This window comes from Rutilus rutilus (genome assembly GCF_951802725.1).
Source record: "Rutilus rutilus genome assembly, chromosome: 1".
NCBI lineage: Eukaryota > Metazoa > Chordata > Actinopteri > Cypriniformes > Leuciscidae > Rutilus > Rutilus rutilus.
The window spans coordinates 24,690,033-24,705,032 of NC_140209.1; the positions used below are offsets into that span (position 1 = coordinate 24,690,033).

General features: G+C 36.4%; 1 protein-coding gene across 2 annotated transcripts in view; it reads right to left on the reverse strand.

The window, feature by feature from the left end:
* The window catches only part of myh9b (myosin, heavy chain 9b, non-muscle), a 59,421-nt gene that overhangs the window by 28,685 nt on the left and 15,736 nt on the right, over positions 1-15,000 (reverse strand). The window contains exons 2-12 of one of the 2 annotated variants that reach the window (XM_084434324.1): positions 13,738-14,069; positions 11,067-11,223; positions 7,671-7,698; positions 7,485-7,578; positions 6,421-6,441; positions 4,973-5,065; positions 3,520-3,583; positions 2,412-2,510; positions 2,179-2,322; positions 1,285-1,380; positions 235-506 (exon numbers count right to left, since the gene is read on the reverse strand). In XM_084434324.1, the coding sequence (XP_084290450.1) occupies positions 235-506; positions 1,285-1,380; positions 2,179-2,322; positions 2,412-2,510; positions 3,520-3,583; positions 4,973-5,065; positions 6,421-6,441; positions 7,485-7,578; positions 7,671-7,698; positions 11,067-11,223; positions 13,738-14,064 (1,395 nt within the window). In that variant the 5' untranslated portion in view covers positions 14,065-14,069. The remainder of the gene's footprint in view (positions 1-234; positions 507-1,284; positions 1,381-2,178; positions 2,323-2,411; positions 2,511-3,519; positions 3,584-4,972; positions 5,066-6,420; positions 6,442-7,484; positions 7,579-7,670; positions 7,699-11,066; positions 11,224-13,737; positions 14,070-15,000) is intronic. The other variant, XM_084434325.1, reaches the window with a different exon arrangement.

Below are 15,000 nucleotides of genomic sequence, written 5' to 3' on the forward strand. Positions count from 1 at the left end.
TAACGATAATATTCGCAATATGTCGTTTTACGTAAACCTAATTTCTTAATTTATCTTTGTAAAGAAACCTCATTGCTGAACTGGCTACTCTCTGCTGTCTCAGACGACGACATCACTTCCTGTCGGCCAGCGTAACTTCTGTTGGGTGCAATTCGCAACCTCACCACTAGATGCCGCTAAATATTACACACTGCACCTTTAAGATAAAACATATCATGAACTCTCTATCCGTACTTCGAAGATCTCGAAGCCGGCGATGTCCAGGATGCCGATGAAGGAGGCGCCCTGACGCTTGGTCTTATCCAGGGCTTTGTTGATGCGCATCACCAGCCAGCGAAACATCCTCTCGTACGTGGCTTTGGCCAGAGCCTCCACCGCGAACTCGGCCTGCTCCTGCGTCTGGGCCTTCTGCACGTAATCACGGCCCACTTTGATCCGTGGCGAGAGGATGGCGCGCGTGAAATCGGTCACGTTCATGCCCATCAGATGACACACTTTCTGCGCGGCTGGAGAAGCGAAGAGAGAGTCGATTAGAGATATTCAATCTGATGGCACTCGGTTACTGGTTTACCATCTCTAGTGCTGGACTAACATGATCTACCAGGCAGCGCTGTTATTACTAACAAAAACTACAACTATTATTTTAATTTTTTTAATAAACTTTATCTTCACCAAAACTACAAAGATTTTATAAAAAAATTGAAATGTTGCCTTGGCAACGAACTGCAAATAAATGTAATTTAAGTAGTAAAATGACTAAAACTGATTATTAAAAAAAAAATTTAACTAAAAATGAAATAAATTATAAAATAAATGAGAAATATTAAGAAAACAAAACTACACAAAAAAAACACAAAAAAACTAAATACAAAAAAATTAATTAAAAAAACGAATTTAAAATATAGTTAAATATTATAATAAAATATAAAAAATAAACATTAATTCAAAATATGAATCAAGACCAAAAATAAAATACAAAAAATACACACAAAAAATCAAGAAATACTGTAATTAATTAGAATTAATATTTCATAAATTAGAAAATGAAAACTAGTTCAAAATATTAATAAAGACCAAAAATAAAAAATACAAATATTATTAAAGACTAAAATGCAATATTGAAAACTATAAATAAAAACTAATTCGAAACATAATTAAAGGCTATAATAGCATAACTCTACTACTGGTGGTCAGGCTGATTAACCATCCAGTGACCCTTTTGACCTTCCAGAGACCATGTGAAAAAGTAGTGCTAAACCAGACGGAGGTGTGTGTGACGCTCACCTGTATCATCGGGCATGGAGGCCTGGTCCGAGTGGCGCTCCTTCTTGAAGGACATGTTCCCGAGCTGCAGCACAGACGACATGACCTTCAGCAGACCTGCAGGGGGCGACACACACACACCATTACAGTCCCTCAAACACACTGCAGGCACATGATCCTATGCACTTGGGTTGGGATTCGTTTTAACGATTCGATTTTTATCGTTTCCTAATTTTGATTCCAATAAGGTAAAAAAAAAAAAAACCTTTGATATCATTCACATTTATTCTTATTGCAAACCATTTAATTGTAGCTGAATATCATGAACAAAAGTCAACAGGCTAAAGAACACTTACACAAGGCCTGTGGTTTAAAAAAAGGCTACCATAGAAAGAGAACTAGCCTAACTAATATACATTTCAATTATTAAAGACTAGTAAACACTCAGTAATTAAAAAAGAACAAATAAAAAATAATCAATGGCAACAAATAGATACAACTGAACACAGATACGAGTGAAATAAACAGTGTTTTAAGATGTTCAGGTACAGAAACTGTAATCAAATGTAAAATAACTATTTATAAATAAAATATTACTCAGTCATGAACGAGTGAATTTTCTTGCTGTTTGATTGGTGTTATTATCAAGATGGCAGTTGCAGTCACTTTAAGAGTTGCCTAATAGTTACACTCGTCTCGCGCTTGACTGGTTTAAAATCCCATTTTCTGTGAGCACACTTTGTGTGTGTGTGTGCAGCACTGAAACACAGCGCACGAGTCGTCTCACACCTGAATTGTTTAAAGTCATATGTAAATGCTCACAAAGGAATCGATAAGAGGAATCGAAATATAAATCTTATAACAAGTATTCGATTCGATTACCCGCTCTATACACACACACACACACACACTCACCGATCTGCTCCTCCTCCGCGATGCTCATGATCCTCATGGCCTCCATGGTCTCCAGGTACATGTCTCGGTCCTGCTGTCCCGGGATCGTCACGTTCCCGTTGGACAGGAACCGGTACTTATTGTAGCCCTCGACACACAGTTCAGCTGATGGACAGAGGAACAGAAACAGAGAGTGAGTCTCGCGCTGGAAGAGCCGAGATCAGACGAGCCTCGTGAAGCAGACACACACTCACAGCGCAGTTTGTCTCCGGCGCCGGTCAGCATGTAGTAGAACATGTGGAAGGCTCGCTCATCTTTGGCTTGACGGATCGCGCGGGACTTTTCCAACAGGTCTGACGCTCAGAGTCAAGGACTGACACACCAATGTTCGAATGGAGACTTAGGCTGCCGTGCGACTCCATGCAGCGCTACAATGCTAAATACTAACAGCCAATCAGAAAGCGGCTCAGCTCTGGCCACATTAATTATTCATGCTCTACATACAGTCACAAACTATCGTTAGCCATTTTTAGTTTCAGGTCATCAAAAGCAGGTCGTGCTAATGTTATCAACCTCATAAATATGCAAATAAGCCATCGTTCGCCATGAGTTAATTTCCAGCGTAAAGAAGCTCATTTTTTCACGTTTAAAACATCATCATATTAACGAGCACATTAGTACATTCCTAACAAGTTTAACACATTGCTAACATGTTTCTAGCAAGATTTAACATGTTGCTAGCATGAATTAGTCCATTGCTAGCATGCTGTATCATATTGCAAGCATGTTTTAACGTGTTGCTAACATGATTTAACTTATTTGTTAGAATAAGCTAACGTACGCATTGCTAACATGCTTCTAGTATGATTTAACTCATTGATAGCATGATTTAGTACATTGATAACATGTTTTAACGTGTTGCTAACATGATTTTACTTATTTGTTAGAATGATGATTAAGCGCATTGCTAACATGCTTCTAGTATGATTTAACTCGTTGCTAGCATGATTTAGTACATTGATAGCATGTTTTAACGTGTTGCTAACACAATTTAACTTATTGGTTAGAATAAGCTAACGTATGCATTGCTAACATGCTTCTAGTATGATTTAACTCATTGCTAGCATGATTTAGTACATTGATAGCATGTTTTAACGTGTTGCTAACACGATTTAACTTATTTGTTAGAATGATGATTAAGCGCATTGCTAACATGCTTCTAGTATGATTTAACTCGTTGCTAGCATGATTTAGTACATTGCCATGCAAATAAGCCATCGTCACTTTCGCCATGAGTTCATTTCCAGCGTTAAGAAGCTCATTCTTCAAAGCATCATCATATTAACGAGCACATAAAGATACAGGTTTCAATGTTGGCTCCAACGATGTAGCCGTTAACGTCAAAGTTGATTCTGATGAACTTGCCCTGAAACACAGAAGAGACAGAAGATCATTCACACGTATTGAATGGTTTAAGTTTAATAATTCAAACACCACAATGTCAATTAATAAACATATTTAATAGGCAAATGATTTTTTTGCCTATTAAAAATAACATTTAAAAATATACATTAAAAATCTTTTATTTATGAATTTACCATTTTTAAAGTAGATGAGCAAGCAAGTAGATGAGTAAAGTTTGATGAAAAACTTTGATGCTGGCTTGACAAAGCCTTGTCTGAAAGTTTAAAAATAACTTAGAAAAACTGGATGTTTAAGATTTTTCTTAAAATGTAACACGTTCTAGCACACTGCTAACATGTTTTAACCAACTCGTTAGCATTTTTTACACGTTATTAAAATGTTTTAACAAATTAAATTAGCATGTTTCTGACAAGATTTAACATGCTGCTAACATGATTAAGTACATTGCTAGCATTTTGTTTCATATTGTATCATATCATATTTAACATGTTGTTAACATGATTCTAATAAGATTTGACACATTGCTAACACAATTTAAGACGTTGATAGCATGTTTTAACATGTCGCTAACATGATTTAACATTTGTTCGAATGATGATTAAGCACATTGCTAACATGCTTCTAGTATGATTTAACACGTTGCTAGCATGATTTAGCACATTGCTAACATGATTCTAGTATGATTTAACGTTGCTATCATGATTTAGCACATTGCTAACATGATTCTAGTATGATTTAACGTTGCTATCATGATTTAGCACATTGCTAACATGATTCTAGTATGATTTAACGTTGCTATCATGATTTAGCACATTGCTAACATGATTCTAGTATGATTTAACGTTGCTATCATGATTTAGCACATTGCTAACATGATTCTAGTATGATTTAACGTTGCTATCATGATTTAGCACATTGCTAACATGATTCTAGTATGATTCAACACATTGCTAGCATTTAACATGTTACGCACATTTTACACAGTGCTAGCAAAATTTAAGACATTGATTTAGCATATTTATAACATATTTTATCATGTTGCTACCATGTTTTAACATATTGCTAACAAGATTTAACATATTTGTTAGAATGATGATTAAGCACATTGCTAACACGTCGCTAGCATGATTTAACATGTTGCTAGCATTATTCTAGTAAAATTTAACACATTGCTAGCATGATTTAACACGTTGCTCACATATTTTACACAGTGCTAGCATGATTTAGCACATTGCTAACATGTTTATAGTAAGCATGTTTCTGAATGTTGCCAGATAATTAGCATAATCAAACAGTTTTCAATCGTTTATCAATTTACCCCTGTAAACAGTCATGTATGTTTGAGTTGTTGAATCGACAGCTGTTGTGTGTGAGTGCTGATGGGTCTTACGAATCGAGAGGAGTTGTCGTTCTTGACGGTCTTGGCGTTGCCGAAGGCTTCGAGGATGGGATTGGCCTGCAGCAGCTGCTTCTCCAGCTCGCCCTGCGCTCAAAAACACCCATCATCAGACATGTGACTTCAAAACAACCAATCACTGTGAAGAAGAGCTCCTCAGCGCAACATCGCAAGCTATTCGCACACAAACCAGCTGAAACAAACACACAGATGAAGCGTGGTCTGATCCCCAATCCCAAACAACACCGGAGTGAGCGGCCCGTCACCTCTGAACACACACACTCGCCTCACACACACACACACACGCCTCATTCACTTTCAACACACAACTCTTACCTTGAATAGTATTAAAATATTAATAAAAACTATAATAAATTTTGCTGTGACGAACCACAAAAAAGCTACTAAAACTTCAACCAAAATTAAAGTGAAACATGATATTTCTTTTAAATAAAAATTCAGAATAGCATATTTGGTTGTAACAAAAACAGCAAAACTGCAGCCAAAATCAAAATGACATTCTAGAGACTTTAAAACAAGGAATGTAACGTTCTAAGATGAATTTATCAATTAAAAGTGTTTTGTTAATTATACGCGTGTTAATTGTCCAATTGAGCCAAGACCATGTTTCTAGGTGGATGGACTTCCAGTGGGCGGAGCCTAATCCGTTAGCTCTGACTTAACCATTACTTTACATGGACTAAACCCCGCCTACAACAGTGACATCACTAGAAGAACCTCCACCTAGGGGGCGGAGCCTAATCCATTAGCTCTGACTTAACCATCTAATTTACATGGACTAAACTCCGCCCACAACAGTGACATCACGAGAGGATCCTCCTCCTAGGAGAGCATCTCCACAGTTTAGAACATGTTTAACTAGCACTGTGTCTTTAAGTTAAACTAACCAGGAGAATCGTCTTGTTGAACTCATGTAAGTGTGTGAGATCTCCCTGTAAAGCGTTTTACATGCTCTCATAAAGCGAATCTCGTTAAACCCACAAAAACATTCCAGCAGCATGAGGTTTGTGTTTCCCAACATTGCTGACGTCATGAGACCCGCTGCAGGAGGGATTCGCTGATTCCTCACACACACACACACACACACACACACACACACACACACACACACACACACACACACACAGAGCAGTGTTCTCAAACCCAGATCCCACGAGCGCAGAAACACACACACAGACGCAGCGCGGGATTCAGACGGACGACACTGAGATGTTATTTGCACTGAAATCAAGTGCATTCACCACTAAGTTCTCAAAATGGTCTGGTTCTCTCTCTGCCAGACACTATTGTGATGAGATTGACTGGTTCTCAGGGTCGTGCGTCTGTGTTTCGGCTTCATTGGTTCACCCAGCAGCAGCGAGATTAGGGATACGGGATGGGAGATGGGAATGAGACGGAGATGGAGAGATGATGAGACTCACATGTGACAGGACGGAGATGCTCTGTTGGTACAAAGAGAAAAACACTCAAACCTTTAACTTACACACACACACACACCGGCTCAGTCCAGATCCACTCCAGGATGACTGATCAGAAACATCAGAATCCCAGGAAAACACACTGAACACATCATTTATTTTTCCCAAAACACTCTGGATTGATTCCTTTTCCATGAACAGGGAACAAATGAGGACAAGCGTATTGGCAAACCTGCGCTAGTCGAGCTCAATACTTCAACACGGTCAATAAAGTCACGGCTGCAAACTAGAGAGACATTGTTGAAATCTACAACCCGGTTACAAAATCTAAAACTTTATTTTATGTATATTTAATGTATATTCCAATATGTAAAAATAAGTATGCTATTAATAAATATAAGGTATTAATATAAGGTATTAAATCTGATTGAATATGCTGAAATACATCTCAAAAGGCTTGCAAAAATAAAGTATAATATAAACAATTGATCTTTTCATTTATTTTCATATTCAATATATTAATAATGTGTAAATAAATAAATGGTTTTAAATATGATTAAAAACTGTATGCAGAAATATGGCCTAACAAGCTTTCAAAAATAATTTAATTAATACATTTTTTATTTTCATTTCATTTATAATGTATAGTACAATTAGCAAAAAAAGTATGTTAAAACAAACGTAATATTTTTTAATTTATGTATATTTAATGTATATTACAAAATGTGAAAAAAAATTATGTGTTAAAAATAATTTTAAATCTGATTGAAACGATATGCATAAATATAGCCCAACAGGCTCGCATAAACAACTTCTATTTTATATATTTTTTTTATTTTAAGGATGAGGAAGTGACGTCATCACTGATTAAACTGGACCTACGGCTGCTCTAATCGAGGATGATGTTTGTGATCTGCTTCAAACTCCCTGCCATCATCAAAACCAGCCGGATCTGATCTGACAGGATGATGTGAACCCAGACGAAAGATCGGGGTGGAGAACGCAAGAACACGTTACTTTACTCGACTTCTGCCTGAACAGAAGCGCTTTGGTCGTCAGGAACTAACCTGGTCTTTCTTGGTCTTGTGAGACGAGGCCACGTGAGCCAGATACTGGATGACCTTCTTGGTGTTTTCTGTCTTTCCGGCTCCAGATTCGCCCCTGAACACGCAGACAAACACGAGTGAGACATCAAGCACAGATTTCATGGACAAATCATAATCAGAGAAGACATGCAAGACCATGTGACTCACGTGCAGAGAATGGATTGGTCCTCGCGGTCTGTTGGAGGAGAAGAACGAATCATTTACACAGTGCAAACACATTCGCTAAGCACTTCATTTCTCTCATTTTATGTCTTTTGAGTGAGAAACAAAGATTTTTTGTATTTTATGTATACTTGAATTGTTCACTTTTTGCACATTTTTATTAATAGTTTCAATTCCATTTCAATTTTTCTTTTATTTATGATTTTTTTTAAATGAGTTTGAGTAAGTAAATGTGGCAGGAAGTAATACTTTTAGATTTTATTTTATATTTATATATGTTTTAACTTTGATTTTATTCATATTTTATTATTATATTATATTATATAATTTATATTTATATTTAAATTTATATTTATTTATATATATATATAAAAATTATATATTATATTATATATATATATATATATATATATATATATATATATATAAAATGTTTATATATATATAAAATATTTTTGTTTTTAAAAACGATGTATTATAAGTATTTTAAATGATGTTATTTGGCAGGAAATAATAATTTTGTATTATATTTTTTATATTATATATACGTATATCATTCATATTTTAAAATAACTTGTTTTGTTTTTTAGAAAAGCAGTATCATTTTATGTATTTTGATTATTTGGCAAGAAATATTCATTTTAAGAGATTGTCTTATCAATCACAAGTTCTGTACGGAGTCCCACAAGGCTCAGTACTAGGACCGTTGCTGTTCGCTCTGTACATGCTACTCTTGGGAGATATCATTAGGAAGCATGGCGTTTCTTCAGAAGAAGAACATGAACTGATGATGACACATGATAAACTGAACAAGCTCAAGTTTGGCTTTAATGTCAACTGTAATGTTGTTCTTGTCAGTGTTTGTCAATCAGTGGTCATGTTGGTCAGTTGAATGAGGCTATAAATGGCTCCGGATGGAAACGCTCCTCTATCGGCTCTGAACAAACCCTTCTGAGCTCCTGCAGCAGGAAGTGCTCACACCACAGAACAGGAAGTCAATATCTGGCTTCCTGTGACTGGAGAAGGAGCCGCCTTTCCAGAAAACCAACAAAGATAAACTAACACTCACTTTTACTAAACGACACATTCTTAGAGATTAAACGGCATATTCTGAAGATTAATAAGATTAATAACAGGTGAAACTCTTGATAAATGGCACATTAAATGAAGATTAATAAAACTCTTGATAAAGCAACAGTTTCAGGGATTCATTTCTTTTCATGATTATTGATTATTTGTAACAAACTTACTTTTGAATCAATTCAACAGGAGTTTTTCCTCGCTCATTTATAAATATGCTTTTTTTTTTAAATGTCATCTACAAATAACGTGGTGAAATTTTACGTTACTATTTATATTTCAGGGAATAAATATGAATTAATGGTGTGATTATTTTCACTAGCATTCAAAGGTTTGGGGTCAGTAAGTTTATTTAAAGAAATGAATGCTTTTATTCAGCAATGATGCAAAAGTGGCAATAAAAACATTTATAATGTTACAAAAGATTCTATTAAATGCTGCTCTTTTAAACTTTCTACTCATTAAAGAATCCTGAAAAAATTAAATGCATCACGGTTTCCACAATTTTTTTTACTATTTTCAACATTAGTAATAATCAGAAATGTTTCTTGATCATCAAATCCTTATATTAAAATGATTTCTGAAGGATCATGTGACACAAGATGATGGAAATTCAGCTTTGATCACAGGAATAAACATATGAACATATTACATATGAACAAATATTCACATAGAAAACAGCTGTTTTAAATAGTAATAATATTTCACAGCATTGTTCAGTAATGAAGCGCGTGTCTTGTAAAGGCCTCCACATGAGCGCCTGCAGAGCTCAGTAATGAGTGTGGGTCAGAGACTCACTGCAGGAGGCTTGAGGAGCAGTAAACCCTGACACAGCGGGACAAACACTGCATTATTGAGCAACGGTCAGAATCACATCAAGATGCAGTTCAGTTTCAGGATCTTTATTCTCATCGGGACTTCAGTCGCATTTCTGAACAAACACAATGTAGAATTGCAATTCAAATTTGGATGATACATTGGATGATTAATGCTACTTTTAACAATGAATCTGCACAGCAGAAAAATGTAGAGAAACTGTTGTTTTCCAACTTCTCTTCAGGATCTAGAATTGCAATTCAAATTTGGATAGTTTTTAATACTACTTTTAACTCAATGTTTATTTTTATGAGTAAAATTGAATCCGCACAACAGACAAAAGAATGTTTTTTTTTTTTTCTATTGGATCGTTAAGCCTTATTTTTCTTTGAATATCGATTCAGCGTGTGGATTCTGCTTTAACTGTAAAACTTTTTCTTACGTATTTGTAAATATCATATTTTTCAAAGAATTTGAACTGATGTAAGAAAACAGGATGTAGAAGTGAAATTCGAATTTGAGCATTAACTAAGTAAAACTAATTTATTAAGTAAATATAAATGAAATTGAAGTAAATTAAGTAAAATAATGAAATTCATATAACTGTTGTAGTTTAGTTTTAAATACATTTTATTCAAATATTTTTTTTTTATTACTTAATTAGAATCCACACACCATCCTAATTTAAAGAAATATTAAGGTTTTTTATATATATATATATATATATATATATATATTCAAAAAGCCAAAAATATTATAATATATCACTTTTGTTGTCTTGTGTGTTTATAAATATTTAGTTTTTGAAAAGGCATCTTTAAATCACGGATTTTCATTAACATTTTTATGTTGTTGCATTTCAGCATTCAAATCTGTTTATTGTCCCGACAGCAGAGAAAACATCTCAAATCAGCTGATAAAATCTATTTACATTTCAGGGAATAATATAATTAGTCTATATTAATGATGTAAACATTTATGTTTTGTCTGCGCTGGCCTAATGAAACCACATTGTTGTGTGACTTTAATTTATTTGAATGACAGGAAGAGGAACTGACTGAAGTTCCAGTCAGAATCTACATCCTGTAGGACGTGTGTGTGTGTGTGTGTGTGTGTGTGTGTGTGCGCGCGTGTTTGTTTGTGTGTTTATGTGTGTGCTTGTGTGTGTTTGTGTATGTGTTTTTGTGTGTGTGAGTGTGTACATGTTTTTCTATCCCGGCAAGGACTTAAACCCGAATGCACACACTCATGAGGACTTAAACTGAGGTACACAAGCTTATAAATCATACAGAATGAGGTTTTTTTTTTTTTTTATGTAAGTGTGTGTGTGTGTGTGTGTGATGGGTAGGGTTAGTGTAAGGAGACAGAAATAACAGTTTGTTCAGTATAAAAACCATTACGTCTATGGAAAGTCCCAACAAAGATAGCGAACCAGACTGTGTGTGTGTGTGTGTGTGTGTGTGTGTGTGTGTGTGTGTGTGTTACCCTGCATCATGCTCCTGTAGGCCGTGTCAGTGATGGCGTAGATGTGCGGTGGCATCTCGTGGCGTTTCTTGCCCTTGTACATGTCCACGATCTCCTCGGAGTAGATGGGCAGGTTCTTGTATGGGTTGATGACCACACAGAACAGACCCGAGTACGTCTGCGGCACACAACAGAAGCATTCAGTCAGCGTGAGCTCACACACACACACACACACACACACACACACACACACACACACCATCCACACTGGCCTTCAAACGTCTCAAAAATACAGTAAAAACTGTGTAAAAAACAGTAACATCACACAGCTGCTTTATTTAGTCCCAAACCGTCAGATGAATTTACGTTTACAGTGTTTTCTGAAGTGAAATGGACGCGTGTCCACATCAGGTCTGGGTTTCACTGCGGTTCACAGTCGGTATGAAACTAATCTGGCCTGATTTGCATAAGCAAACCGCACCTGATGAGCAGGATCGCATGAACTCGGGGCCTTCAGAACAGCACAAAGCATCAGGATATTATTAAATATCAGTTCTGTAATCATCACTAAACACATTTCATTTGAGAAAATGCAAGTCCACAAAGTCCGTCTGCTAATAAATGTTGCATTTCTTTATTGCAATATAATGTAATATAATATAATATATGTATAATCCTCACTGCAGAAAGAGCCTGTGAGCAAGTTTCATTTGTTTTCGTCATAAAACCACAAGAACAAAAATAATCGGCAAAAAGGTGAAGTGAGAACTTTCCATTGCTGGCATGTTAGTTCTCCTCATGTGTGTTAATCGAGTTAACGTAATCAGATTGAGCTTTTCCAAAGACAAAACCTCTTTATTTTCTGTTAATGCAACTAAATTGTTGCACTGCAAAAAAAATGTATGTGGTTGTCGTGCTAGTTATGACTCAAATCGGCTTCAGAACGACATAACAGACCTGTTAGATCCAGATTCAAGAACCGGAACCAGTGTGAACCCAAACCCGGATCAACCAGGCCTGACTTCTCTTAACCAAATGATATGACTGTCTAGTAGAGACTCTCTCTTTCTCGATCACATTTAACTCAAACCTGCTCTCCCCTCCCGCACGCATCATTTCCTGTCCCTCGGGGGCACATTGTTCTTAAAGCTTCCTGTTTGGAGAAACGGCACTGAACAGTTTCAGCGATCGAGTCAGTGAGACCCCGTTATCTGCATTCAAGGCTGTTGAATAACTTAAAATTTCTCAAAACAAACCTCTGACCCACAAAAACACTGAACGAGCTCCTGTTTTACCTGGGGAAACAATCAAACTGGTGGGACTGTGGAATTGTGGGAAATTCAATTGTAGGACCTAGTTCTCGTATTAACCCTATGAAGCCTGCTGGTTTTCTAGATTATCCAGACATCCTTTTATGGAAAAATCATCGTTATATTGCATTTTATGTTTTAAACCTACAGAGCTTTGATCATAAATCTAAGCATTTAAATATCATCTTATTAAGATATTATTGGCAGATGACTGATATTTATATGCATTTTTTGCCATTTATAGGCAAGTATCTTCCATACTGTTATAAAGATCTCATTAATACAGATTACAAGCAGAATTTCATACTTTTTTTCCGTATAAATATCATAATATCTGAATAAATGTCAGTCCTATCTGCACAAAATGGCATAGTTTTTTCAGTTTGGGGTCTCTGAATAAAAATTTGCTGTTTTTTTCCTCCATATTCTCACTATATCATACTTATATGAGCCATAAAACCCTGGTGTATCAAATATGAAACAAAAATGTTGTATGTATATATATTTGGCTACTATTTCATGTCAGGCTTTACAGGGTCTAAAAATATAGACTATTCCAAGAACGTTTTTTCTAATATTCCCATTACGTTACAAAAAAAACATTTCTGAACGATCTCAGAACGTTCAAAACGTCCAGCATTTTAAATGTTTTAAAAAGGTTATTTCCTGGTTTTGCGAACGTTCCGTTTTGCAAATGTGAAGGAAACGTTACTTTTGAACATTCTAAAACTGGTAACATTTAAAAACGTTAAGAGTTTCAGAGAAAACTCTTCATGTGCGATGTATAAATAATGTTTCTGTGCTAACATTTTGAGAACATTACAGGTAACACTTTACAATAAGCTTCATTAGTTAACATTACTTACCTACTTTAGTTAACATGAACTAAGAATGAACAATACTTCTTCAACATTTATTAATCTAAGTTTATATTACTTTCAACATTTACAAATACATTATTAAAATCAAAGTTTGTATTTGTTAACATTAGATATTGTATTAACTAACATGAACTAACAATGAGCAATACATTTGTTACTGTATTAGTTAATCTTTGTTAATGTTAGTTAATAAAAAATACAACTGTTGATTGTCATGGTCATGTTAGTTCACAGTGCATTAGCTAATGTTATCATTAATGATTTTAATAATGTATTAGTAAATGTTGAAATTAATATGAACTAAGATTAATAAGTGCTGAAGAAGTACTGTTCATGTTAAGAAAGCTTGTTAACTAATGTTAACTAATGAACCTTATTGTAAAGTGTAACCACATTACTTTGAACAAACGTTCTATTAATGTTCCTGGAAGAAGGTTTGTTCAGAGATGTTCCCTGTGATCTGTGTTGGCTCTCTGAGTGTGTGTGTGTGTTCAGACTCACGTATATGAGTCCGGAGTAGTATCTCTCCTTGAGGTTGTGCAGCACGGACGCCTCGTTCAGACAGGTGAGCTCCGCCATGTCCTCCACCTTACTGAACTTGGGCGGGTTCATCTTCTGGATGTCATCCTTGTTGACCCGCACCTTCTTCCCCGAGTCTGCGAGCTCCACCACCACTTCGTCCCCGTGCTCCTCCTTCACGGAGCCCGGCTCGAACCCCAGCCGCTCCGACGGCACCCATACCAGCTTCTTCGTGGCCCAGTCGGCCTGAGCCAGAGGGTTGCTGACCAGGTTACGGTCCACGTACAGGAACTTGTCTGCGTCCGACATGGTTTCTGGAGGAGAGAGAGGAGAGCGGGGTGTTACGGGGCAGAGGAACGACCTTTAATACACACACAAATATTACAGATGTGTGAGTGAGTGAGTGAGTGAGTGAGAGAGAGAGAGAGTGAGAGAGAGAGAGTGAGAGAGAGAGAGAGAGAGAGAGAGAGTGTGTGAGAGAGAGAGAGAGAGAGAGAGAGAGAGAGAGAGAGAGAGTGTGTGAGAGAGAGAGAGAGAGAGAGAGAGAGAGAGAGAGAGAGATGAGTGTGTGCGCGTGAGAGTGTTTGTGCGTTTGTGTGACAGTGAGTGAGTGAGTGTGTGTGTGTGCTTTAATAATAAGCATGTTTAATAATGTACACAGTGTTTATTTCAAACCCTGACTGGCAGAATAAACAAGAAACAGCAAAAATAGACAATTACATCATCCGCCTGAAGAAGCTTTTCCAGTTTATTTTATCAGCAAATTGTTTGTGCATGCTATTCTAAATACAAAAATGTGTTATAATGGTTTAGAAAAATCAGATAACTTTGTAGATTTTTGTAGATAACAAGATACAATGCTAGGTTGTCGCTACGCCATTGCTAGTGTGTTCTGAATGGTTTTGCATGTTTCTATGTGGTTGCCAGGGTGTTCGGGTGGTTGCTAGGCCCATCACATTCACAAGGGTGAGGAGGATCTCTGATATCTGCGTTTAACATCTTAAATAAACAGCAGCTGAAGAGGCTCTTGTTAGCTAATGCTAGCAACGCGAGCGGACGAGAAACAGATCTACAACGGAGCAGTTTCCTGCACGTCTTACACACTCGCTCAGGAATGCTGGGTCTGTACAGCTCGTCCAAACACAGGTTAGGTCAGCAGCAGCTCGTAAAACACAGCATACATCTCGCTCCTGGCGGACACATGAATTGACACCGCCGCCTGTAATTACAGCTAAGCGTCTCGAA